We start from the raw sequence: 26,732 nt of genomic DNA on the forward strand, positions 1-26,732 counted from the left end.
CAATGTTGTGTTAGTTTCTGTTGTATAACAAAGTGAATCAGCTATATGTATACATATATCCCCTCCCTCTTGCGTCTCCCTCCCACCCTCCCTATCCCACTCCTCTAGGTGGTCACAAAGCACCACCGAGCTGATCTCCCTGTGCTATGCAGCTGCTTCCCACTAGCTATCTATTTTACATTTGGTAGTGTATATATGTCAATGCTATTCTCTCACTTCATCCCAGCTTACCCTTCCCCCTCCCTGTGTCCCCAAGTCCATTCTCTATGTCTGTGTCCTTATTGCTGTCCTGCCCCTAGGTTCATCAGAACCATTTTTTTTTGTTTGTTTTTTGTTTTTTAGATTCCCTATATATGTGTTAGCATATGGCATTTGGCTTTCTCTTTCTGACTTACTTCACTCTGTATGACAGACTCTAGGTCCATCCACCTCACTACAAATAACTCAGTTTCGTTTCTTTTTATGGCTGAGTAATATTCCATTGAATATATGTGCCACATCTTCTTTATCCATTCATCTGTCAGTGGACACTTAGGTTGCTTCCATGTCCTGGCTATTGTAAATCATGTTGCAATGAACACTCTGGTACATGTATCTTTTTGAATTATGGTTTTCTCAGGGTATATGCCCAGTAGTGGGATTGCTGGGTCGTATGGTTGTTCTATTTTTAGATTTTTAAGGAACCTCCATACTGTTCTCCATAGTGGCTGTATCAATTTACATTCCCACCAACAGTGCAAGAGGGTTCCCTTTTCTCCACATCCTCTCCAGCATTTATTGTTTGTAGATTTTTTGATGATGGCATTCTGACCGGAGTGAGGTGATACCTCATTGTAGTTTTGATTTGCATTTCTCAAATGATTAGTGATGTTGAGCATCCTTTCTTGTGTTTGTTGGCAATCTGTGTCTTCTTTGGAGAAATGTCTATTTAGGTCTTCTGCCCATTTTTGGATTGGGTTGTTTGTTTTTAATTTTGGGCTGCATGAGCTGCTTGTAAATTTTGGAGATTAATCCTTTGTCAGTTGCTTCATTTGCAAATATTTTCTCCCATTCTGAGGGTTGTCTTTTCATCTTGTTTATGGTTTCCTTTGCTGTGCAAAAGCTTTTAAGTTTCATTAGGTCCCGTTTGTTTATTTTTGTTTTTATTTCCATTTCTCTAGGAGGTGGGTCAAAAAGGATCTTGCTGTGATTTATGTCAAAGAGTGTTCTTCCTGTGTTTTCCTCTAGGAGTCTTAGAGTGTCTGGCCTTACATTTAGGTCTTTAATCCATTTTGAGTTTATTTTTGTGTATGGTGTTAGGACGTGTTCTAATTTCATTCGTTTCCATGCTGCTGTCCAGTTTTCCCAGCACCACTTATTGAAGAGGCTGTCTCTTCTCCATTGTATATTCTTGCCTCCTTTATCAAAGATAAGGTGACCATATGTGCGTAGGTTTATCTGTAGGCTTTTTATCCTGTTCCATTGATCTGTATTTCTGTTTTGGTGCTAGTACCATGCTGCCTTGATTACTGTAGCTTTGTAGTATAGTCTGAAGCCAGGGAGCCTTATTCCTCCAGCTCCGTTTTTCTTTCTCAAGATTGCTTTGGCTATTCGGGGTCTTTTGTGTTTCTATACAAATTGTGAAATTTTTTGTTCTAGTTCTGTGAAAAAGGCCATTGGTTTTTGATAGGGATTGCATTGAATCTGTAGATTGCTTTAGGTAGTATAGTCATTTTCACAATGTTGATTCTTCCAATCCAAGAACATGGTATATGTCTCCATCCGTTTGTATCGTCTTTAATTTCTTTCATCAGTGTCTTATAGTTTTCTGTATAGAGGTCTTTTGTCTCCTTAGGTAGGTTTATTCCTAGGTATTTTATTCTTTTTGTTGCAGTGGTAAATGAGAGTGTTTCCTTAATTTCTCTTTCAGATTTTTTATCATTAGTGTATAGGAATGCAAGAGATTTCTGTGCATTAATTTTGTATCCTGCTACTTTACCAAATTCATTGATTAGCTCTAGTAGTTTTCTGGTAGCATCTTTAGGAGTCTGTATGTATAGTATCATGTCATCTGCAAACAGTGACAGCTTTACTTCTCCTTTTCCAATTTGGATTCCTTTTATTTCTTTTTCTTCTCTGTGGCTAAAACTTCCAAAACTATGTTGAATAATAGTGGCGAGAGTGGGTAACCTTGTCTTGTTCCTGATCTTAGAGGAAATGGTTTCAATTTTTCACCATTGAGAACGATGTTGGCTGTGGGGTTGTCATATATGGCCTTTGTTATGTTAAATTCCCTCTATGCCTACTTTCTGGAAGTGTTTTATCATAAATTGGTGTTGAATTTTGTCGAAAGCTTTTTCTGCAACTATTGAGATGATCATATGGTTTTTCTCCTTCAATTTGTTAATATGGTGTATCACATTGATATCACACTTACATATATTGAAGAATCCTTGCATTCCTGGGATAAACCCCACTTGATCATGGTGTATGGTCCTTTTAATGTGCTGTTGGAGTCTGTTTGCTAGTACTTTGTTGAGGATTTTTGCATCTATGTTTATCAGTGATATCGGCCTGTAGTTTTCTTTTTTTGTGACATCTTTGTCTGGTATGGTATCAGGGTGATGGTGGCCTTGCAGAATGAGTTTCGGAGTGTTCCTCCCTCTGCTATATTTTGGAAGAGTTTGAGAAGGATAGATGCTAGCTCTTCCCTAAATGTTTGATAGAATTAGTCTGTGAAGCCGTCTGGTCCTGGACTTTTGTTTGTTGGAAGATTTTTAATCACAGTTTCAATTTCAGTGATTGTGATTGGTCTGTTTATATTTCCTATTTCTTCCTGGTTCAGTCTTGGAAGGGTGTGCTTTTCTAAGAATTTGTCCATTTCTTCCAGGTTGTCCATTTTATTGGCTTATAGTTGCTTGTAGTAATCTCTCATGATCCTTTGTATTTCTGCAGTGTCAGTTGTTACTTCTCCTTTTTCATTTCTAATTCTATTGATTTGAGTCTTCTCCTTTTTTTTCTTGATGAGTCTGGCTAATGGTTTATCAATTTTGTTTATCTTCTCAAAGAACCAGCTTTCACTTTTATTGATCTTTGCTATTGTTTCCTTTATTTCTTTTTCATTTATTTCTGATCTGATCTTTATGATTTCTCTCCTTCTGCTAACTTTGGGGGTTTTTGGTTCTTCTTTCTCTAATTGCTTTAGGTGTAAGGTTAGGTTGTTTATTTGAGATGTTTCTTATTTCTTGAAGTAGGATTGTATTGCTATAAACTTCCCTCTTAGGACTGCTTTTGCTGCATCACATAGGTTTTGGGTCATCGTGTTTTCATTGTCATTTGTTTCTAGGTATTTTTTGGTTTCCTCTTTTATTTCTTCAGTGATCTCTTGGTTATTAAGTAGTGTGTTGTTTAGCCTCCATGTATTTGTATTTTTTACAGATTTTATCCTGTAGTTGATATCTAGTCTCATAGCATTGTGGTTGGAAAAGATACTTGATACGATGTCAATTTTCTTAACTTTACCAAGGTTTGATTTGTGACCCAAGATATGATCTATCCTGGAGAATGTTCCATGACCACTTGAGAAGAAAGTGTATTCTGTTGTTTTTGGATGGAATGTCTTATAAATATCAATTAGATACATTTGTTTAGTGTGTCATTTAAACCTTGTGTTTCCTTATTTATTTTCATTTTGGATGATCTGTCCATTGGTGAAAATGGGGTGCTAAAGTCCCCTACTATTATTGTGTTACTGTCGATTTCCCCTTTTGTGGCTGTTAGGATTTGCCTTATGTATTGAGGTGCTCCTATGTTGGGTGCATAAATAATTACAATTGTTATATCTTCTTCTTGGATGGATCCCTTGATCATTATGTAGTGTCCTTCTTTGTCTCCTGTAATAGTCTTTATTTTAAAGTCTATTTTGTCTGATATGAGAATTGCTACTCCAGCTTTCTTTTGATTTCCATTTGCATGGAATATATTTTTCCATCCCCTCACTTTCAGTCTGTATGTGTCCCTAGGTCTGAAGTGGGTCTCTTGTAGACAGTATATATGACTCTTGTTTTTGTGTCCTTTCAGCCCGTCTATATATTTTGGTTGGAGCATTTAGTCCATTTACATTTAAGGTAATTATCAATAGATATGCTCCTATTACCATGTTCTTAATTGTTTTGGGTTTGTTTTTGTAGGTCTTTTCCTTCTCTTGTGTTTCCTGCCTAGAGAAGTTCTTTTAGCATTTGTTGTAAAGCTGGTTTGGTGGTGCTGAATTCTCTTAACTTTTGCTCGTCTCTAAAGGTTTTAATTTCTCTGTCTAATCTGAATGAGATCCTTGCTGGGTAGAGTAATTTTGGTTGTAGGTTTTTCCCTTTCCTCACTTTAAATATGTCCTGCCACTCCCTTCTGGCTTGCAGAGTTTCTGCTGAAAGATCAGCTGTTAACCTTATGGGATTTCCCTTGCATGCTAATTGTTGCTTTTCCCTTGCTGCTTTTAATATTTTTTCTTTGTATTTAATTTTTGATAGTTTGATTAATATGTGTCTTGGTGTGTTTCTCCTTGGATTTATCCTGTATGGGACTCTCTGCACTTCCTGGACTTGACTGACTATTTCCTTTCCCATATTAAGGAAGTTTTCAACTATAATCTCTTCAAATATTTTCTCAGACCCTTTCTTTTTGTCTTCTTCTTCTGGGACCCCTATAATTCGAATGTTTGTGCATTTAGTGTTGTCCCAGAGGTCTCTGAGACTGTCCTCAAATCTTTTCATTCTTTTTTCTTTATTCTGCTCTGTGGTAGTTATTTACATTATTTTATCTTCCAGGTCGCTTATCAGTTCTTCTGCCTCAGTTATTCTGCTATTGATTCCTTCTAGAGAATTTTTAATTTCATTTATTGTGTTGTTCATCATTGTTTGTTTGCTCTTTACTTCTTCTACGTCCTTGTTAAATGTTTCTTGTATTTTCTCCATTCTATTTCCAAGATTTTGGGCCATCTTTACTATCATTACTCTGAATTCTTTTTCAGGTAGACTGCCTATTTCCTCTTCATTTGTTTGGTCTCGTGGGTTTTTACTTTGCTCCTTCATCTGCTGTGTATTGCTCTGTCTTCTTATTTTGCTTAATTTACTGTGTTTGGGGTCTCTTTTTCGCAGGCTGCAGGGTCATAGTTTCTGTTGTTTTTGGTATCTGCCTGCAGTGGGTAAGTTTGGCTCAGTGGTTTGTGTAGGCTTCCTGGTGGAGGGGACTGCTGCCTGTGTTCTGATGGAAGAGGCTGGATCTTGCCTTTCTGGTGGGCAGGGCTGCATCCGGTTTTGTGTTTTGGGGTGTCTGTGAACTTAGTGTGATTTTAGGCAGCCTCTCTGCTAATGGGTGGGGTTGTGTTCTTGTCTTGCTGGTTGTTTGGCATGGGGTGTCCAGCACTGGAGCTTGCTGGCCATTGGGGGGAGCTGGGTCTTACCGTTGAGATGGAGATCTCTGGGAGAGCTCTCGCTGATTGATACTACGTGGGGCCGGGAGGTCTCTGGTCGTCCAATGTCCTGAAGTCCCCTCTTCCACCTCAGAGGCTCAGGCCTGACTCCAGGCTGGAGCACCAAGACCCTGTCAGCCACATGGCAGAAGATGAGAGATCATGTGGAGGAGAACTGAGGAGTCTCAGCCAACATCCAGTACCCACTGCCACACATCTGAGTGAAGACAACTTGGACCCTCCAGCCACAGTGGAGCCTTCAAGATAACTGCAGATTAAATGATCCCAGGATAAGGACCTCCCAGATTTACAGCCATACGACTCAGCAATTCCACTCCTAAGTATTTACCTCGAGGAGGAGGCGTGTGTGGCGCTGCCTTCCACAGAACGGTAAGAGACCCGGGTCAAGAGGCATGAAATCAGGAGAAAATCCGAGTTGAGGCTGCGGCGTTGGTGCAGCAGGGGAGCAGCGGGGCCCGCGGCTGCTGAGCGAGCGCGTGGCTTCACTCTCCTTCACTCACTTTAGTATATTCTTGTGACAACCCATTTTAAAGATGAGAAAACAAGATTTCAATAATCAAAATTTTATTTTGATAAAGAAATAGCTTAACTTTCTAAAAAGGGAAATAAGGAAACGGAAACTAGATCTTTTGTTTTTTTCAACAAATGTGGTTACAAAAAACGTGTGTCAACTTACTGTACTTTCCAAGAAGTTTCATATTACTCTCTGAACATTTCGAAACATTTTCCCAAAGCTTTTTGCCTTGAGAAGAATGTCCAGATCTAGAATTTTTCTCCAGTTACTGGGAAATCTTCCCTTAGCTGGTACCAAAGTTGTTAAAAGCCAATTTCTAGTGCTGTCTCAGTTAAAATCAGAAAAGCAAAATAGAATCTAAACACAAGACAATGCCCTTAAGCAAATTCAGTTATGGTATATCTTCTTAAAATTTGGACACTTTTCCTTCCCATTCCCAAGTGGCACCCTTGTTTCCAAGCATTACTGGAATGTATTTGTTTGTCCAAGAAATACATCTCAAGTCTCCTATCACTTTCTTTTGTATTTGAAGACATACAATTACAGGGTCATAAATTAATGTTCATATGTTAATTTTCTCATAGTATTAAGACCATGTCTTGGTTTAGTGTAACTTCCATTTAACACCCATTTTGGAATTGAATATTATTCTCACTTAGAAAATTATTTGTCCTTTGCCTATGAGACTTTAAATGCCTTCTATTCACCAGCTTTCTACTTCAGCTCTCCCACAATATTAAAACCTGCTTTCATACTGATGGAGTTCCTCATGTTCATCAATAATGTTTTTCTGTTTCCTCAAAGCAATGAGTCAGTCTGCTCATTTTCTCTTACAGTAATTCTCCCTATTTACTTATTCTTGGCAAAGATAGAGCAAAAAGGGAAAATGACATATGTCTCAGGACTTTTCATTAAATCATATTTCTTTTATTCAGCCACACTCTTCCCATCTCATAATGTCATAAAGAAATTCATTTCCTCTTCCTGGAAAGGGAGTCTACCTTACCGTTCTTATGCTTACTTCCCCCAGTGGAAAAATGAGAGACGCCCTCCACTGTTCTTCTGTCATTGGCTCACCCTTGTCTTACCCCAAAAGATTTTTCCTATACGTTTTTTAGTTCCATCAGTATCTCAGTGAGAATGCAACAGTTTTTGTTTGTTTTGAATGTAGGATTTACTTCTGCAGAGTGCTATTGTAAACAGTAATTCAGCAGAGCTTCCAGCTGGAAACTAAGCTGTGTTTGCTTAAGGAATCAAATATTTTAAGATACTTCAGATGACAATTGAGGAGGAGATGCCAGAAGTCCGTGAGATAAAGAGAAACTTCCAGGGATTTTTCCTGGGAGACCTTACCCTCAAAGAGAGAGTAAAGGCACAGTAGCTTGATCCAATGGTGATGCTTTAAGCCAGAAAGGAGGGTTTGCTCTGACAATAGCATCATTCCTGATACCAGCTTGAACTTGGGCCCAGTCACTGAATGGTTCTTATGTGAGGGAGGGGAAATTAAGAGCAGGATATATAGGGCAACCCAGACAAATCTGGGTTTAGGTCCAGAAACCAATTTCTACTAGCTGTAGGACCATGAGAAAATGATTTAGCTTCACCGAACCTCAGTTTCCCCATCTGCAGAAGGATGAAAGTCAAAAAGACTGTTACACATATTTCTGGCAAACACTGGATGTGTAAAGTAGCACTGGGGGCCTGTGTAGCTAAAGTTGGAAAAGAAAAGGTCTTTCCATTGAAATGGAGAGAGCAATAGCATTTAACTGCATTTGGGCTCTGGAGAATATATCCAAATATTAGGCTTACTTGTCACAGTGAGTGGTACCACAACAATGCCACCGAGAGTGGTACGGCTGACATCTAGAAGCAGCAGTGATAGGTGGGCATCTGACAATCACTGGCAGTCAAAAGCTTTAGGATGAGAAACTGGGCTTATAAGTGTATATTCAATATTCCCCTGTAGACTTTGAGAATTATTTGTGAAGGGATTCTAGAGATAAGTTGATTTTGTATATCTAGTTTTCTCATAGTGCATGAAAACAAACATGTTGCATAACACTGGTACCCTCTAGAAAAACCTATATTGTGATACTTTACACATTCATGTGACACTTTATACCCCATCCTCAGGAAGTCCATGACTGGTGGGGAAGACATGTCTATACATAAATGATTACAAAACCAAGGTGATAAAGCCTATGAGTGAGGTATAAAGAAGGTATTTATTTAGGACAGAGCAAAAGGGGGCTGGAGAAATCTGTGGGACTAAAGAGTCATGAAATGTTCAAACCTTGGCATAAAAGATAGTTCATCCATTGGGCAAGGAGGCAAGGGTTCCCATGAAGAATAAACAGCATGTGAAAAGGCATAGTACATGAAACTTCATGGTCTGTTAGAGGACTGTGGGGTGTTGGGACATGGGTGCATTTGGGGAAGTGGGAAATGGAGAGTGGAAAAAAAGATAACAAGCAGTTTTAACAAGAAAGATACTGAATTCACCTTTGAAAATGCTGAGTGAAGCTGATATGAGTATAGAAAAGAACTTGACCTTTAGTAGGTGTATGTGTCGGAAGTCATCAGCCTATATTTTGTAGTTTAGTGAGCCAATGATTACGGACAGATCCCTGGGTGACACTAGTATAACACAGGCAGGTGATGTAAGAGAAGTCAGTGAAGGTGAGTGAGAAGAAAAGATCAGAAGGAAAAAGGAGGGTGTTGAGGGACACTTTTATAGATGTAAATGGAGTGAGACATTTTAAGAAAGTTGAATTAGTGAATAGTATCAAATGCAGATGGGAGGACAAGTGAAAAATCAGATGCAAAATGACCGTGGATTTATCAGGGTAGAGCTTATTAGTGCTGTGATAAGGGGCTGGAATGTCTTGGACGTCATGATCAATAAGCTTGGCTATCATGTATTAGAGTGAGTTAGAACATTACCCCTAAAATGGGGCCGAGGGAGGGATAAATTAGGAGTTTGGGATTAACAGATACATAGTACTATATATAAAATAGATAAATAACAAGGACCTACTGTATAGCACAGGGGACTATATTCAATATCTTGTAATAACCTATAATGGAAAATAATCTGGAAAAGAATATATACATGTCACTTTGCTGTACACCTGAAACTAACACAACATTGTAAATCAACTGTACTTCAATAAAAAAGTAAAAAATAAAAAAAAATCATACTTAATGGTGAGAAAGAAAGAACATTACCCATAAAATAATATAAGGTCTCATAAATGTTTAAAGTTGAGGAGAATTAAGCTGGCAAGAGGTGATGGAGAGATTGAAGATTTAGGAGCCCAAACACTCTTTAGTGACTGGTGTTATTAAGTGGTCCTCACTGCTACTCAGCAACTAATTTTAGTTTTGCTCCTCTCTCCTGTCTCTCAGTCTCTCAATGGCCATTTCATATCTTCCCTTATGTTAACCACTGGACTTCACGTTTACCCTCGCATTCTCTGTAGATGTCTTTCCCTCACACTTCACATCAGCCAGGTACCTGTTCTCCTTTGCCTGGATATGTATCAGAAAATGAGCCAATTTCATCAACAAAGTGATAGGGGAAACAGTATCTTAAAGAGAGGTAGAAGTTCCAGTTAAGTCCCCAGAACAGAGCGAGCTAATTTCCAAGATGGTAGCAATAAGGATGGAGAAGAGGTCTTTACCATATAAGGAGGAATCCAGAAAACAAAACGAACGGAATGGGGAGGGAAGTCAGTCAAATGAGTCTTGGGGGCTAATAATCAGAGAATATGCAGATCAGGGTACCGGAGGGGATTCAAATTCTCATCATTAAATTTCTTTCCGGGATTAGACAAGATGGCCACTACAAAAAAGCACACATTTCGTGAAGGAAGGAAGTCTTAACTGGGAGTTAGAGGTATGTGTATGGGGGTGGGAGTGAGAAGAGAAGAAAGAAAAGCCTGCTTGCCCCTCATCATTAGCAGAGAGTCATTTCTAACTTTGAAAAGCAATACTTCTTTTTCAGGGAGAAGTGGGAAGAACACACACCATACTATTTGGTCATTAAATGAATGAAAGAGTTATAGGAATATCCACAACATTTTATTAAGTGATAAAAGGTGAGTTTAACAAAACAGAGTGTGCACGTGTGTGTATGTGTGTGTGTGTGTGTGTGACAGAAGGAGACACACAGACAGACCCCAAATGCTGAGAGAGGCTCTCTAGGAGCTGTGGGCATGGAGGGGATTTCAGAGGCTGATACATGTTTGGTGAGGCCTGAGGCTTATACAATTCCAGGACCTCCTTTAAGAGAAAAAGACACAAATCTGTGAATGCTAATTAGTTACAAAAGTAAATATTTGTTTAGGGGAATTCAAGCTTAATTAGCTCCACAGTAAATCTGTCTCTACATGATTTTTATAGTATTCTCTATGCTTAGTATAGCTTTTCCACAATGAGCATGAATTATTTTAGAACTAAGAACCAAAGCAGAAGTTATGTCAATGTTTTTAATGTCAGCCATGCTCTCTAATTTACTTACATTAGATCTCTTTTGAAATGATCATTAGAGACGGTTTCTAATCAGAAGGGCTGCAGAGCTTAAGAGCTTATGTTGTCATTTATGATGTATTTCTAGAAAGTCATGCACAAAATTCCTAGCTTGAGCTTACCCTTGAATTTTCTTTGCTTACATAAAGCACCATAGACAAATATCCTAAAACAAGAGGAAAGTCAAAGTCAAACAACTTCTCTAATCAGGAAAACCTTGTTCTTTCATCAAAAAAATGGCCGTGAGTTGTGCAGACTTTCGTAACCCAGTGTAAGTGGGTTTACCAAAACGAGGTTAGCGCCTCCCAGTAAAAGAGCTGTCGCTGCATTAAGCGTTCTTTCTTGCGGCTTGAGCTCTGCTTCCCCTGGTATCATGCTTTAAACTGGAAGGAGCTTCTGCTGAGGGTTTCCTTGGTAACAGGAAGTGACTGTGTATGAGAAGTTGGTACTGGTTCACTTTGTCCTCTCAGCCGTCAAGGAAGTGCATTACTGTAAATGATTTGGGGACTGTCCCCATGCATCCTTCTCGGTGAACACGCTGCTGAAGGGTGTATTGAGAAAACGTCGAAAGAAGATGTTTTCTTACCTTCACAGGACACGGACTTCTGTGACTCGGCATTGGCCCCGGGGTGACCCCTCTGGGATCAGGAGAAGCATTCCTCTCAATCAGATCGCAGATTTTATTATCCAGCTCCATGCTTTCACATCTGCCCAGGGGACATGGGAAAGTCACATTTTACAAAGGTAATTAAAAATGATTATAATTTTGTGAACGATGTGGAGGTGTTATTAGTGTATGACATCCCTCTAAAATCTCCAGTTCCCTGATTTCATTTTGTATTCATTAGTTGCTGCCATTAGAGAACTTTAAAGAGTGTTGGAGTTTAATTTTCACTTACTTGCACATTTATTCTAAGTAATCAAGTAAGATACAGGCAAGTTTAGGGATTTTCACAGTCTGATAACGATGACCAGAACTGAGCATTCCCAGCAAGCCCGGTGCTTTACATCCATTTTCTTATTCAGTGGGTACAACACTCCATTACCGTAGTCAGCATTACCTGCGTTATACAGATGCGCAAACTCAGGCTTAGGAAGTTAAATAACTTACTAATTTATGTGAAATCACACTGCAGAACATTGGCAGGACCAAGATCAGACTCAGATCTGTAGGGTTCTATGGCCTGTCTCTTGGCTATGTTTGCTGTATGTCTTCAATTAAACTGAGAACAAATCCCTAAGGAATTATTTGCCACCAAATGGAAATATTATATTAGAGTCAAAGAGTATCTGGAAGTTACCTTAAAAAGAACTTAGTCCAACTTGCATCATTTATCTGAGAACCAGAATGAATTGCTTACATTCCCATGACTATTAAGAGGTAACATCAAAATTTAGATCAGATTTTCTGACTCCAATCCATTTTTCTTTCCATTATATCATGTTGGCATGATGGAGAAATCTTCTCATTAAAAACACAATTCAAGAGAAAAATGCATTCATTTTGTGATTTTTCTTTACATATATATATATTTTTGTCTTCCTCATCATTTTTCATCCCTTAAAAACAACCCCTTGGATTGGGGTAGGAGTTTTTTCAGGAATACTTCTTAAAGTTGTCTCCAAGTAGAATAAATATGTAGGTGGATGACCTAATCGCATGTCCATGTGGCAGAGGTTGCTTGGGCTGTCTGCCCAACCCTCTACCTTCTTTGAGAGTGGCTCCCAGGAAGAGGCTCTGACAGCCATACTTGCTGACACTATTTGACCTCACTTGTTTGGTTATAGCTGATTGGACCAAGCGTAAACAACTGATTCCAGCTTGGCCAATGAGATTCTCTTCTGTGTGCAGAGGGAGCCAAGAATGAAGCAGCTGGGTAGGGAAAGGCAGAGCTGTGAGACAGAGTCTTGGCAATTTTCTAGTCCTGAATCTTACCTTTCTAAGGCATGACTGCCTTCCTACCCTTATATTCTGCTAATCATCCCATATCTTTATAATGAATTATCTCTGTCTTTTTTTTTTAAGCTGGCTTTTTGGTGTCTGTTATTTGTAATAGAAAAAAAAATCTCTAAATAATACACCTTAACCCTCATATTTCTATTTATTCTTTCTCTTGGGCTGTGAAATAACTGTACCTCACGTCCCACATATGATGCCACCATATACAACAAACTACTGGGTGTACCGTAAAACCCTTCAAGGCCCAAAAGTTTGTATATGTGTAGCATTGAGTTTGGACCTATCCTCAAGGTTTCCCACAACTCTCTGAGAAGAGTCACAAAATTCCTTTAATAACTGCCCCAAATCCTTCAGGTTAATTAGATTCTCAATTAATTAATTAGTCCTATGGAATTGGACTAGACTGAATGTTAAGCCCCTGAGGCAGCTTTCTGACTTATTCTGAACCACACTTACCTGCCAAGAGGTCACAATACTTCCCAGTACTACATTCCTCTGTGGCAAACATGTTACTGAGCCCAGCCCCCAGAGGGGATCGTTTTGATACGACCCACTGTGACCTCCAAGTCCCCAAATGATTGGGCTCCCTTGCTATGTTTCTGAGCTCATCGTCCGCTCCCCTCCGCCCTGCCTTTTTCTTCCAGGCACACTTGCCCCATCACAGTTTATTGAACATGCCAAGCATGCTTCCCACACTGGGGCTTGGCGTTTGCTGTTTCCTCCACATGTCTTGCTCTCCCCATGCCATTCAGGGCTTGTCTCAAATGTTACTTTATCAAGAAAGCATCTGCTGACAAACCTATCTAAAATAGCTTTCTCACACCCATCACTAATGACCCTTAATTCTGTCTAATTTTCTCAGAATTTTTTTATTACCTTGATTTCTTATTTGTTTACTGTTCTTCTCCCCACCCCAATATAGGCCTCATATATGTCCCATGAAAGAAGGGTGTTTGGGGCTTCCCTGGTGGCGCAGTGGTTGAGAATCTGCCTGCTAATACAGGGGACACGGGTTCGAGCCCTGGTCTGGGAAGATCCCACATGCTGCGGAGCAGCTGGGCCCGTGAGCCACAACTACTGAGCCTGCGCGTCTGGAGCCTGTGCTCCGCAACGAGAGAGGTCGCGATAGTGAGAGGCCCGCGCACCGCGATGAAGAGTGGCCCCCGCTCGCCGCAACTAGAGGAAGCCCTCGCACAGAAACGAAGACCCAACACAGCCAAATAAATAAATAAAAATAAATAAATAAATAGTAATTTAAAAAAATAAAAAAGGGTGTTTGCCTGCTTTTATTCACTGCTCTTTCCTGGCACATAGTATGACCTCCCTCAATAAATGTTATTGAATAAAAGTGACGCTGTGATGAAGTTTAATTCAAAATATTAACTCAAATCTAACAGTAAATTAGATGCTTATTTAAGATGTATGCAAATAACCTCAAACTCATAGGACTGATAAAGTGGAGGCACAAATCGTTAAGCATGGAAACATTAATGACAGCTATAGAATGGGCACGTGAGCTTAGTTATTACTGCCTTCGTGGCTGCCTTGTGCTTTTGTCCTTGAATTATGTGCCTTCTTCAATATTCAATAATAATTCATTGAGTATCCACTATTGCAGGGTTCTGACTTTTTGCAGGAATAATCACAATCCACGATGATCCCCAAACTGTTTGGACTTTAGTGGTGAACCTGCTTAGAGGCCAACAGCCACCCTTTCCTTTCTTGTTGGGACAAGTGAGTGAATGTTCTGCCTCAGAGCAGGGGCCCTGCTCCCTCTCTTGTGAGTGGGGTTCACACATGTCCCTCAGAACAATAGCCAAAGAGCGAGGGGCCCTTGTGGGGCTTGTGGGTTCCTGAACTTGGAGCAGAGTGAGCCTCAGGGTGGAGACCACAGCTGCGGTGACTTCGGCCACCCTAGAAAGAGGAGAAGTGACGGCAAAGCGGAAGAGAAGCACATGGTGGTGAATGGAGGCGGGGAGCTTCCAGTCACACCTATGGAGATGGCGGGTCTCGGCACCTAGGAACCCAGCTGGGAGCTGAAAGGACAGGGGAGGGATGGAGCTCCAGGGATTATATCTCAGCCAGGACTCAGGGCTTCTTTGTCTTCTCATTGCCATTGTCACAGCCGTTGTCCCAATAATGAGTATGCCTCAGAACTTACATATGAAGCCTCTGAAAGAAGCATTATGTTGCAGAAGAAAGTAGAAACTAAGTTTTTTAGGGTTGAACATAACAGTGGGACCTAGGGTAAGTCCCCCATCTTCTATGAGTCCTATTAGCCTGGTTTATAAAAATAATGCTGTACCGTGAGGCTGGCCGTAGGATTAGTGATAACATGGGTACAATGCACTGTGCCAGGCATGCTGTAGGTACTTAATAATTGATATCACTGTTATTATTCTGAGGGTCTGGCACAGTTACCAAACATTCTAACAAATGAGACTGGAAAGTAGGAACCATAAATGTAGTATATTGCTGAAAGGAAAAATAATTTAAAAAGCACAAACATTTTAATTTGGTTAAAAAAATAATCAAAAAGTTTAGCCGCACCTTGCTTAAAAGACAGCCATGTTACCTACCTGGGTTTTATGAAATTCTTAGCAAATCTTTTAGGTTATTCTTTAATATAAGAATTTAGTGAAAGAAAATATATTTATATTCTGTCTTTAACTTGTGAAATTCATTATGTTTCATGAAATTCAATTGGCCTTAGATTTATTTTATAGAAGAGAATACTATTTATCTAGGTTTATTTCTTTCTTAGAAAGCTCAAAATTGTGACAACTGAGAGGCAGAATTAATTAAAGTTTGTAAGCTCTGTTTTCCTCTTTAGATCACTAAATAATTGCTTGCAACATATAACATTGCATGTAACATTAGGACCCAAGGTTTGGAGTATAGTAAAAAAAGAAAAACGCTCTACCAAACTTTTAAACACAAATAGAACACATCCTACATAACCTTGCATTAGTTTTACTGGGTCCATATTATCCTCACCTGGGATCTGTTCCCTGATTCTACTCAACTGATTAGGTGAGGGGTATGGCTCCAGATATCTGTGCTCTGGGCCCTACCCCTTAATCATCCTTATTTTTTAATTATGTAACTTGAGACTTAGTGAAGTTAAGTACCTTTTTTAAAGGTCACTTGACTTATAAGGGGCAGGGTAAGAATGCGCTCTGAAGCCCATGACTTTTTAAGCTACCTTTGGGTTGCTAGTGATTTTAGGAATTGTCACTACAGCAAGACCATAGAGGACTGTGTTATTCCCAAATAACTGGGTTTAGGTTTTCCATTGTGATGGGCATTTCTGCTTCAGTGCCAAAGAAAACAACTTATTGGTGCCTGCAACTGAAAGGTAGCTGACTTATAAAGTCCGATATCAGGAGAGGGTTGGGAGACAAGCTATGAGGACCAGGTGCTTCACTGATGGTCTTTTACAAGCCTCCTTGTTTTTCTAAGTTGGGAGTTATGGACCAGGGTCCAGGATGAAATGCGGGGGGTCCATGAGTCATCCCAAACCAAATTAAGTACAGAATTATATATATATTATAATATATGTGTTATATGCTCATTGTCTCTTTCTGAAGAGAGGGTCAATATTTTTTTTGACCTCCCAAAAAAGCTAAAAATCACTGACCCATCTTGAGTTATTGCCATGAGTGACCACTTTATATTCAAATCTCATCGTGGCTTTCTTTGTCCAAGAGTACACTTTGATTTAAAAAAATATATTCTTTTTACCATGGAAGAACTATGAAAATTCAAAAATGACTCTTAAATACTATTAAGTAAATCTTTATTTGAGGTGGCATCCTTGTGAAATCGCAAGTGAACAGGGAATTATAGAGGCAGTATTGTTAGGCTAAGAGTTTTCCAAGATGATGGTGACAAAATTCAATGAAGTCCAATAAATCCCTGTTAGATCCTTGGCTTATTCGTTGCTTGTTTTAAACTTACGTGGATATAAATCTCCTACGTTACTATTGCTCCTTCCTACCCTTCATTCAACAAGAATAAATCAACCTAGAAAGTAAATAGAAATGATATTAATGTGAATTAGATTTTACCAATAGGATAATAGGTTAGGCCAATGTGACCATGAAGCTTATTCTACAAATAGTTTTCCCTATGTTATGTATGATGTGTGAACTCTTTTTCCCCTAGACTACCCTTGGGAGGTAACAATCTGCCCAGTAACCCAGCAACCAGAGAGATCAGGGAAAGAGGTGAATGAGTTGCCAGTATATCTGGAGCCCTCAGACTTTTATTACATATTCAAGGGTCTCCAGTACAGATGCCTCCAAAAAATTATCCAATAAAGTGAAGTCTTCGTATGCCATCATTTAATACGCTCATCCAAGGATTATTTAATTATTTAAATTTTACCATTTGATTAGAGCCAGGACGTTGTTAATTTGTAGAATCCTCTCTGGCAGAAAAGATAATCTCAAAGTTTATGATTTCCTGCCTCTTAGGGAATTACCATTTTTGTATCTAATCTAACATCTTATTCTAACATTCCTTTATTAAATTGCCTGTATTTATTTACCCAGCTCTTCAAATGCTTTTTGAATGAGCTCTCTTATCTTTCTGGATACCTCATTAATTAACGAGTTGAATTAAAACTGAACATATGTTCATTTTATATTTGTAGGACGGTTGTATTTTTAAGTTTTTGTGCCTTGTACATTAACATCACTGGATATCTATACTTTAAGACCATGGAACTTCCACTTACCGATAATGACTTCAGGTGAACACACAACCCCAAAACCCCACCAGACTTGGTTTTTATGGTTACATGCTGTGGTTGCCTCATTAGTATTGGCAAGCAGTGTAAATTCCTAAAGAAAACAATTACACTCAATAGACAAAACAGAAACCACAATCTTGGAAATAACCTGAAGATCATTTAATTCCTCTCCTGCATTTAGAAGGCAGAGAAATGAGGCTCAGAGGGGTTAACTGGCAGATAGCAAAGCCAGGGCGAGAATTAAGGACACTAGTGTTCTTTGTTCCTCTGCACACTCACCCACCTCAAATGTCCACATTTTCTCCCAGCCTGCCGCCAAGGTCACATGTTATGCTTTGATCTTATGTCATAAGCCAAGTCTTTTTAGGGAAGATTCCGGAGAACAAAGTTTTCAAATACAAGACAAGGAAGAATCAATAGCATGTTCTTCTATAATGGAAACACTTCCAGATGTTCAAAGACTAGGAATCACAACCGTTGGGGACCCAGAATGAAAAGTGTTGTCTAAAATACTATAATCAAGCCGTGCATTTAGATTTTACTTTTTGTTATTGTGATTAGTACTCTGAGTGTGCTACTGGCTATAAGAGGGAGAAACAGATGACTCAATAAAGACTCAATAAAGAAGTTACTCTGTGTAAATGTGCTTTAGATCCACAAGTCATGGTGTCTTAATTATTTCGTAATTGGGAGCTTTAACAGTTGTGGTTTGAAGAGGCAATGGAAGAGAAAAGATTTGCTCATAAAATTTTCAGAGTAGCATTGGCCTCGGGGAAGAGTGACTATTTCTAGAGTTCAACCCAAGGCTATGTGGCTTAATAATTTAAATAAATGTCTAAAGATGGTCTTTGCGTGTCTGAGACAAAAGCCTGGAGGATAGGGATATTCCTTATAAACATGGACTCTATTACTGCCCTCAGTCTGCATTCTTGGTTGGATCCCTATTTATCTCCTCTCTGCTTTTTGTGATGTGCCAGGTCGCTGAGTTGATGCCACATACCCCAGCCAAACCTCTTGTGGCCGCTCCCGGGAGGAGCGCGTGGACAGAGGAGCCAGATTGGAGTGGAGATAAGGTGCAGCTGCAGGTGTTGTTCAGACCGCAAAAGGTTACAGGTGAGCATAGTTCTGTAGAAAACACATCTTCCTATAACTACCCTACGGAGTTAAGGTTTGGCCATCTTACTGGAACTATCCTACGCCAGTGAAACATTCTCGTTCACAAGGGCAGAGTGACAGATGAGACAGGACGCAGCGTCTATGAATACACACTGTTTCGACAGGAGATATTGTGATACATGCAAACCTTGGCCTTTTTGTCTGGCTAAATGTTAGCCATTGTGCAGTTCTCACCTTAAGTATGGGAGCGTGACAAGACCCTAGATTGCATGAGGTGTTCCAACTATGTATTTCCGTAGCAACGTGTATTTCCTACATTAGGCAGCTTATTACACTTGATTTGTAATTGCATGTTTACTCACATGTATCCTCCATTAGATTAGAAACCCCTGGAGGCAGGCACGGGTTTGGCTTGCTTATCACTGTAACTCCAGAGTCTCAGAGTGATTATGAAATGTTTGACAAGAGAACAGATAGTCAAGAACAACTAGGTCTGAGGTCAACAAGGATGCCAGGTAGTCCTGAAGGAGGGGACGCTTGTATTAAAAAGTCACGTGTAGGCTGCTCATCTGTTCTCTCTAGATGCGTTCCCTCCATGGGATCCATATGATTTCTTCCCTCCTCATCTCGGTAGTCAGCCTCTGGGAGAAGGAGCTGACAAAGTCCTAACAGCTTGGGATGTTGTAACAGGGGACACAACTTTCTGCTACAAGCCATAGAGCTTTAGGCATCAGCAAGCAGCGTTCTGGAGGGATTTCGGAGTTGTGGAGTCCTTCCAAATTCCTTGGAATCAAACCTGTAGTCAGGTTGATGCTTGAGAAGAAATATAAATCAGGATAAAATCTTGTCCGAGGGCAAGTAGTAAGCATGATTCTCTCCTCTCCTAACAAGTTTTCTGAGTTTTTATTGAGAGAAAAATGACACTGTTTTTAGGTCTTAGATCTGCTGGATAGACTGAAACCTGGAACACCAAGGTTTGTTAGGATGTGAGTTTCTCTACCCCAGGGAGCAGGGACCCTGTTGGAGGAACAGCAGAAAAACGAAGAAGTCATGCAAATATTGCTACTCTCCCTACTATTTATTATGGGGTTGAAAACATACAAAATACACCCTCTAACAGGGATACAGGAGGGACATAGCTTGAGAGCTTTATGGGTCAATAGGGGATAGATTCCTTGGTGTTTTTGTTACTATTTTTTTTTAATATGGCAGACTATCATGAAGGTTGTTCTTTATTTACTTAAAATTCCATTCTTTTGAAGAAGCAGAGACTATAAAAAGTGAATACTCTTAAAGATTCAGGTGATAGGAAACATAATTCCCAACCAGCATTGTGAATAAGTTAAGCCTCTAGTTTCAGGTCAAGAAAACCTTGGCATTTTAGCGTTTGTATCACGCGGTTAAAGCTTTTGCACATTGTTCTGCAGAGTAAATATGCTCATACTGATTTATTGAAAACAAAATTAAACTAGCTATACATGCAGAGCAAAATTATATATTTTATTGTGAATGTTGAATGATGGCAGAGAATGCCACCCCAAAATATGCCACTTAAGCATAAGGATTATTTTGAACAAAAGATACTTGAAAAACAGCAAATACAAAAAGAGCATTCTGATCTTCCCTTTTTCTTCCTGAAAACAGGAGATAAAACTCCCTTGTGAAAGATGTCCCCCTATACTAGGAAGAAAGAAGCATTCTTATCATCAAGGATGGGAAATTAAGACGAAGAGAAATCTGTACAAACAGACCTTGTTAAAATAATTCTTATCTTCCTTTAGCCTCATCATATGTTTCAGTTACTTTTCCCTAATTGTCTTTCTTTGATCAATTTAGTATAAAAGCATTTTATACTAGGTTTTGCCATTTCTTTGGGTCTTCATTTCCTAACCTCTTAGGCTCCCATGTCACCAAAAACTTGTTTGTGCGATTTTCTCCTATTAAGCTGTCTTTTCTTCCAGAGCCCATTCAAGAATTTTCCTCCCCTACACTGTTCTTGTAAATAAGCATTTCAACAGGAACATTAAATTATATATTTTACAATTGTATCTATATCAAAAAAGCAAAGTAGATAAATTAGATCTGGTTACACTCATCTGATATAACCACATTTTGGTGTCAACTATAGTTTTCCTTTAACTTATCAAAATGTATCTCTCAAATCTCTTCTTTACACAATACCAAGTTGTGACATTCTCTAGGAAGATTGGAAGACTAAATTTTGAGTCATGTCTAATTATAATATTTTCCCTAGTATCTCATTGCTGTTTAATATTGACTATGTATTTAGGTAAAAAATATGATCAAATAAAACAATATTATCTTAAAACTATTCTCTTAACTCAAATCTATATTGTTATAGCTGAACTTCATTCAGACAAATATTTGAAAGGACTTTTTTAAGGAACAGCCATTGGTAAAATAATTTTATTCGAATTATTTTAAATTATTGCAAAGAAGGTGAGAAAGTGATACTTTTCAATAACTATAGCTGAAGTATAAAGTAATTTAGACCCCCATATACTTGAGAGCTGTATAAAAATTTTGTAATAGGAGAAGTAGTTTACCTTTCTATTTACTTGATCTTTAAGTAATACTTATTTAAACGATATCAGTTTAAATGTGAATTTTTCACATCTGTGTTGGAGTTTCATTTCAAGATGTGACTACAGTTCTCGATTTTAATTCACCAGCAGTTTTGAAGTTTGCAGCAGTACATAAAAGGTACAGAGCCAAGTGAGGCAGTTTACAAGCTGAATCTACAGCTGATTCGTCTATGGATGGTGAGGAAATAATGGAATAAATTATGGAGACATTTCTTCTGCATAAAATTTTTGGGAGATTTCAGATTTGGCAATAGCTTTACCAAAAGTCACAAACTGACATATGACAATTTGATGTCTTATCTTGTGATCACGTGTCTCAATTCTCTTGTCTAGCTGATAAGGTGGGAGCCACTTTTTTGTTGGATCCCTTGCATTAGTTTTGTTAGAGGTGGTACATAATACACTGAATCAAATCATGATGAGTTATTAGTATGCGTAGAGTAAACCTACGTATTGAATGAGAACTGCTTCTGAAAACTTTCTACAGAGCTATGTTATAAATAGGTTCATTTGCAGTTGGAAATATTGCATTGATTAAATGGTGCCTCTAGAGGGCACTCTGCATTCAGTTCAGGTAGAAACTAGTTTCTGAAGTTGCTCACATTTTCTGTTATGATATTTATTTTGAATTTTGACGTCAGCAGAGAGAGAGAGAGAAGTGTATGGTGTGTACATTTGTAATAATTGTAGCTTGTTTTTTTTACCGAATTTTAAACTTTTAATAAAAATTTTCTTTCTTTTTTAATAAATTTCTGTTTTTTTTAAAAATTGCAGCCGTTGTTTAACATTTATGTAATAGACTTACACCGAATAGCTTTCCTACTATAGTGGTAAGTTAACTTTGTTAAAGATTGAAATGGTCCATATTCATTTTCTTTCTTTCTTTCTTTCTCTTTTTTTTTTCAGTGTTCATATGGATGTGAAATTGATGAGCCTAAAATTTCTTTTTGTGCCAGAAATTAGGAAATACTTAAAGAACTGGTTAAACATGGGACAATTTCACATCAAAATAAGTAATGATAAAAATGCATTATAACTCATTAAATAAAATAGGATTAGTTAATTTATACTGATAAAAAATTTAGAAATAGACATAAATGGGGACAGGAGAAATCTTTTTTCTTTACATTAGAATACCTACTAATAAATGTAGAAGAAATTATGGTATCAGAAATTCACTATTCAGCCATCATAGTAATAATTTAAATAGGAAATATTAATGGATGCTAAAACTCATGCCTGAAATTTTGATGAGGAATGGGATCTTTACATCCTTTCATAGGATCTCCCTCCCCCAATACTTAGCTAATACTAAAGGAAATACAGAAGAGTAGCTTTACATTGGAGAATATTGGCAGACTCCACCTTAACGAAATGATCAAGAATAAAATCACCTGTAATGAGAAAAATCCAAACTGACCATCTGGTAAGATGCATCAAAACATAGCTTCACATCTGTGGTATTCCTGCTAAAAATGTATAAAGTGTTAGGTCATGAAAGTCAAGCAAAGACTGGAAAACTGTCCCAGATTGAAAGAGGCTAAAAATCATGAAAACTACATGCAATCTATGATCCTGGATGGGATCCTTCTTTTTCTAGGAAAGACACGAACAGAATAATTGGCAAAAACTTGAATGGCTTCGAGGATTATACGATAGCATTGTAACAATGTTCATTTTCTGATTTTGATGCAAAGGGGATCAGAATTTGCCACCCTCAAAATATGCCACTTTGATATGAAGATTATTTTGAGCTGAAGAATCAACAAGTATGGTAAGAGTTATCTGCCCTCCTTGATCTCCCTAAAAGCAGGGCATAAATTTCCTTTTGTGAAGGTGGCATAAATTTTGCCCTTTTCCTATACCAGGATGAGAAGAATAACTCATCACCGGAGATCAAAACCCGGCAACCAAAATGAGTCTGCATAAACAAACCTTACTAAAATAGCCCATATATTTCCTAGTTTCTTCCATACAATTGATTGTCCCCTGAAGCCCAAACACTATTTCCTTTGCTAAGAAGGGTATAGAAGCTCCTGAGTCTAACTTCTTCTTTGAATTTCATTTCTTCTCGTGAAATCCCATGAAAATACAAATATTAATAAATGTGTATTGCTTTTCTCCTGTTAATCAACCTTTGTCAGTTAAATTAGCAGGCCCCCCGACACTGAACCTAAGAGGGTAGAGGAAAAGTTTTTTCTTTCTTGTGGTTACATGGGAGAATGTCCTTGGTTATAGGAAATGCACACAAAATAATCCAGTGTTAATTTATTTCTGAATGGCTCAGTTAAAAAAAAAAAAGATCTTGATACACTTAGAAATTCTTGGGAGTTTGAAATTATCTTAAAATAAAAAAGTACATAAATATTAAACCTAAAAAATAAAATCGGTTTGACACTTTATCTTATACTCAATGTAGAAATCATCTTATGAAAATGAAATTAGCATTTCATTATATTGCAGAAACTAAGATACAGGCCAATAAATCTTCTTTGAGATTTGTGAAATTAGTGCAAACCGAAACAAAGCAAAGATGATTTAGTGTTTTGCTTTTCTAAGAGAATGTGGAAGTAGAGCATTTGTGTGAATCAAATTACTTTGATAGTCTGTTCTAGCCCAAGGATTCCAAAAATGAAATGAGCTATTTCTACCATAATATTTAAAGCCCAGGTAGGAAAAAACACAAAATAAATAAACAAAACTCCCAAACCTTGAATGTCTTCATCTTTGCTCTGTAATGTCTGGCATTTCACCTCCCTGCGGACTTCTCATAATAAACATATTGAAAATTGTTGAAATCCTCAGATTATAGAAGCCTGCCTTTGGAAATGTGGGTTAGTGTTAAAATCCATGCACAATAGAAAAAGAAAAAACCCAAACTCAGAGAGACTTTTTTTCTCATTTAATTCAACAAATATTTCTTTAAAACTTCTTTATGTAATAAAGTCTATTAACCTTCAAGAGCCTATGTCCTCATGATTTTGGGTGAGATTCCAAAAGAAAGAAATGTGCATAAAGGGAGATTTTTTTCTTTCATTAATTACTTTTTTTTAAAACACAATGATATGACTTTTGGCATCAAGGAATAGCACAGGGGTTTAAAGTGTATTTTTAGGGACTTCCCTGGTGGTCTGGTGGTTAAGAATCCACCTTCCAATTCAGGGGATGCGGGTTCGATCCCTGGTCGGGGAACTAAGATCCCACATGCTGCGGGACAACTAAGCCTGCATGCCGCAACTACTGAGCTTGCACGCCACAACTAGTGAGCCCGTGTGCTGCAACTACAGAGCCCACATGCTCTGGAGCCTGTGCGCCACAACTACAGAAGCCCTTGCTCCGAGCGCCACAACTAGAAAGATCCCGCATGCCTCAACTAAGACCCGACGCAGCCAAAAATAAATAAATAAATAAATAAATAAATAAAATGGATTTTTATCACAACATTATTTTTAGATTCAAAAACTATAAAATAAAACTATTGTTGACCTTGTGCATTTCTGAGTAGAGAGAATGGATCATTTATTCTTGAGTGAAATGGAAAATAAAAACACTGGTTTCTCTTTGTTATAAAACATCAAATCATTGAATTCGGAAGGAAATTATCAAGGGTCATGATTATGCGAGAAACCAGCAAAGTGAAACAGTTATTTGGTATGAATTGTTTCTTGTTCTTCAAACATCTTTACAGGATTGACGTAAAAGCAATTCAGGTATTTGTATAAATGCAACTACACAAAGACTAGAGGAGGCATTCCTAAAACTGGGTAAGTTAGAATACTTGGCAGAAAAAGCAAATCTCACATTTAACTGGCATTTTCGAGATGAAGTGAAAAAAAAAATCATCTCCAAAGGCCAGGTAGTGTTCTGTACTGAAAACAAGACCAGCAGGTGGGTGAGGTGACATTGTTCTTATGAGTGATGACAGAATAGATGGGAAACAGTAGCATTCTACTAAAAAAATGACATTCACCCTTACTCACCTGACACTTGTTGAAATATATACAAACACACAGTCCCCTGGCCAGGCTAGTCACAGCGATGGCAGTGTCTACTGAGCCAGGCACTGCACTAAGCACTGTATATGCTTTATCCCATTCACTGCATAGAAGGCCTCCTTGAGGTAGGAACTGCTTCCCCTGCCTTACAGTTGAGGAAACTGAGGTTCACAGAGATGAAGTAACTTGCCCCAGGTGAGCTCTTCTCATTGCATTTCATTGAGCAGAGCTTTTGTGTAGATTGCCAAAGGTAAAGAATTAGAAGAGATCACCTGTTCTAATACTGGTGGAAACAGATCTTTTCAATAAACAGTTCATTTTTCTATATAAGTACTTTTTTAAAAAAAAAGACAGTAAGAAAAGAAAGGGCCACATACGATGTTCGGTTTTTAAGAGTTAAAAATTAAGAACTGGTTCAGGAAGTAATTGCGCGTGCTTGACTGTGCAATGGAGATCATAATGCAATTAAATTCAGAATTCCAGTGAAATTTGGAAAACTAAAGAATTGGTCAGACTCAGGCATTAAAAGTGGGATTACAAATAGCCAGGGAAAAGTATTTAGTTGTGAAGACAAAAAAAATTAATAATTACTTAAAAATATACACTCATATCAAATATAAGTATGCATATCTAGTAGCATTTTCAGTAATAAAGATTTTTATAATTATTATAATAGTAATACAACTTTAATATAGAATAAAATCGTGGTAAATTTACCCTTTTCCTTTCTATGCACATACATATTTTTGTAAATTGGGACTAGGGGTATATAAAGTATTGTATTTTTTTTTCTGATTAATATATCATCACAGTATTAAAGGCCTTTCCTTCAGTACAGAGATCCATGAGTAGCATAGAAATTCAATTTAAAACATTCAAGACCAAATATGAACAGACTTGGGTCAAAGTATTAGGCTTAATGAACTTAAACCAGTTAGAAAGTTATCAGTACAACGTAAAAGTTGTGCTCATCAAGTAGATGGCTGTTCAGAGTTAAGAAACTTGATTTTTGACTTAACTGTTAAAGATTTTGAGTGTCCCTTAACATCTAGGGCCAAGCTTAAGTACACATAAGATCTAGCCTAAGCCTAGCTATAAAGCTAAACATAAACAAAATTGTGCGGGACTTCCCTGGTGGTCCAGTGGTTTAGACTCCGTGCTCCCAGTGCAGGGGGCCCGGGTTCGATCCCTGGCCGGGGAACTAGATCCCACATACGGCAACTAAAAGAGCCCGCCTGCCGCAAGGAAGATTCCACACGTGGCGACTTAAGCTCCCGCGTGCCACAACTAAGACCCCGCGGCCAAATAAGTAAGTAAGTAAATAAATAATTATTAAAACAAACAAACAAAAAACCAAAAGAGTAGGATTCACCCAAGAATTCTGAAGGAATTTGAGGACAAATTTAGGATTTTTCCTCAATATTTGTTAGCCAACAGAGAAACAAGGTTTGTTAATACTATTTTAATTAAGAATAGCCATGTAAGAAATACAAAGACCTTATCAGTGAGAAGTAGAATTTATGATACAGACTTACTAACACGAAAGTAATTTAAGCTGTGGAAAGAAAAGTTTCTGTAAGGACAAATCTTGCTTGATTGATTAAATACACACATAAAATCTCTCCACTAAGATTATAGGCAAAGGCAATTTTAAAAATTGAATGCATATAAAAACGTTTTGTCACGTTTTAAAAATAGATTCTAGAAAAGAACTGAAGGGAGTGAGATAATAGACAAATTTCTGGGTGACCCTAGGGATCTGGTTTCTCTTAGGGATCTGGGCTAGGAAAG

The 26,732-nt window shown here is 38.1% G+C and overlaps 1 protein-coding gene across 1 annotated transcript in view; it reads right to left on the bottom strand.

The window, feature by feature from the left end:
• The window catches only part of TNIP3 (TNFAIP3 interacting protein 3), a 92,806-nt gene that overhangs the window by 45,020 nt on the left and 21,054 nt on the right, over window positions 1–26,732 (bottom strand). The window contains exon 2 of the mRNA XM_068542331.1: window positions 11,095–11,215. Within this exon, the coding sequence (XP_068398432.1) occupies window positions 11,095–11,215 (121 nt within the window). The remainder of the gene's footprint in view (window positions 1–11,094; window positions 11,216–26,732) is intronic.

This window comes from Eschrichtius robustus, chromosome 4, assembly GCF_028021215.1.
Source record: "Eschrichtius robustus isolate mEscRob2 chromosome 4, mEscRob2.pri, whole genome shotgun sequence".
Taxonomy (NCBI): Eukaryota; Metazoa; Chordata; class Mammalia; order Artiodactyla; family Eschrichtiidae; genus Eschrichtius; species Eschrichtius robustus.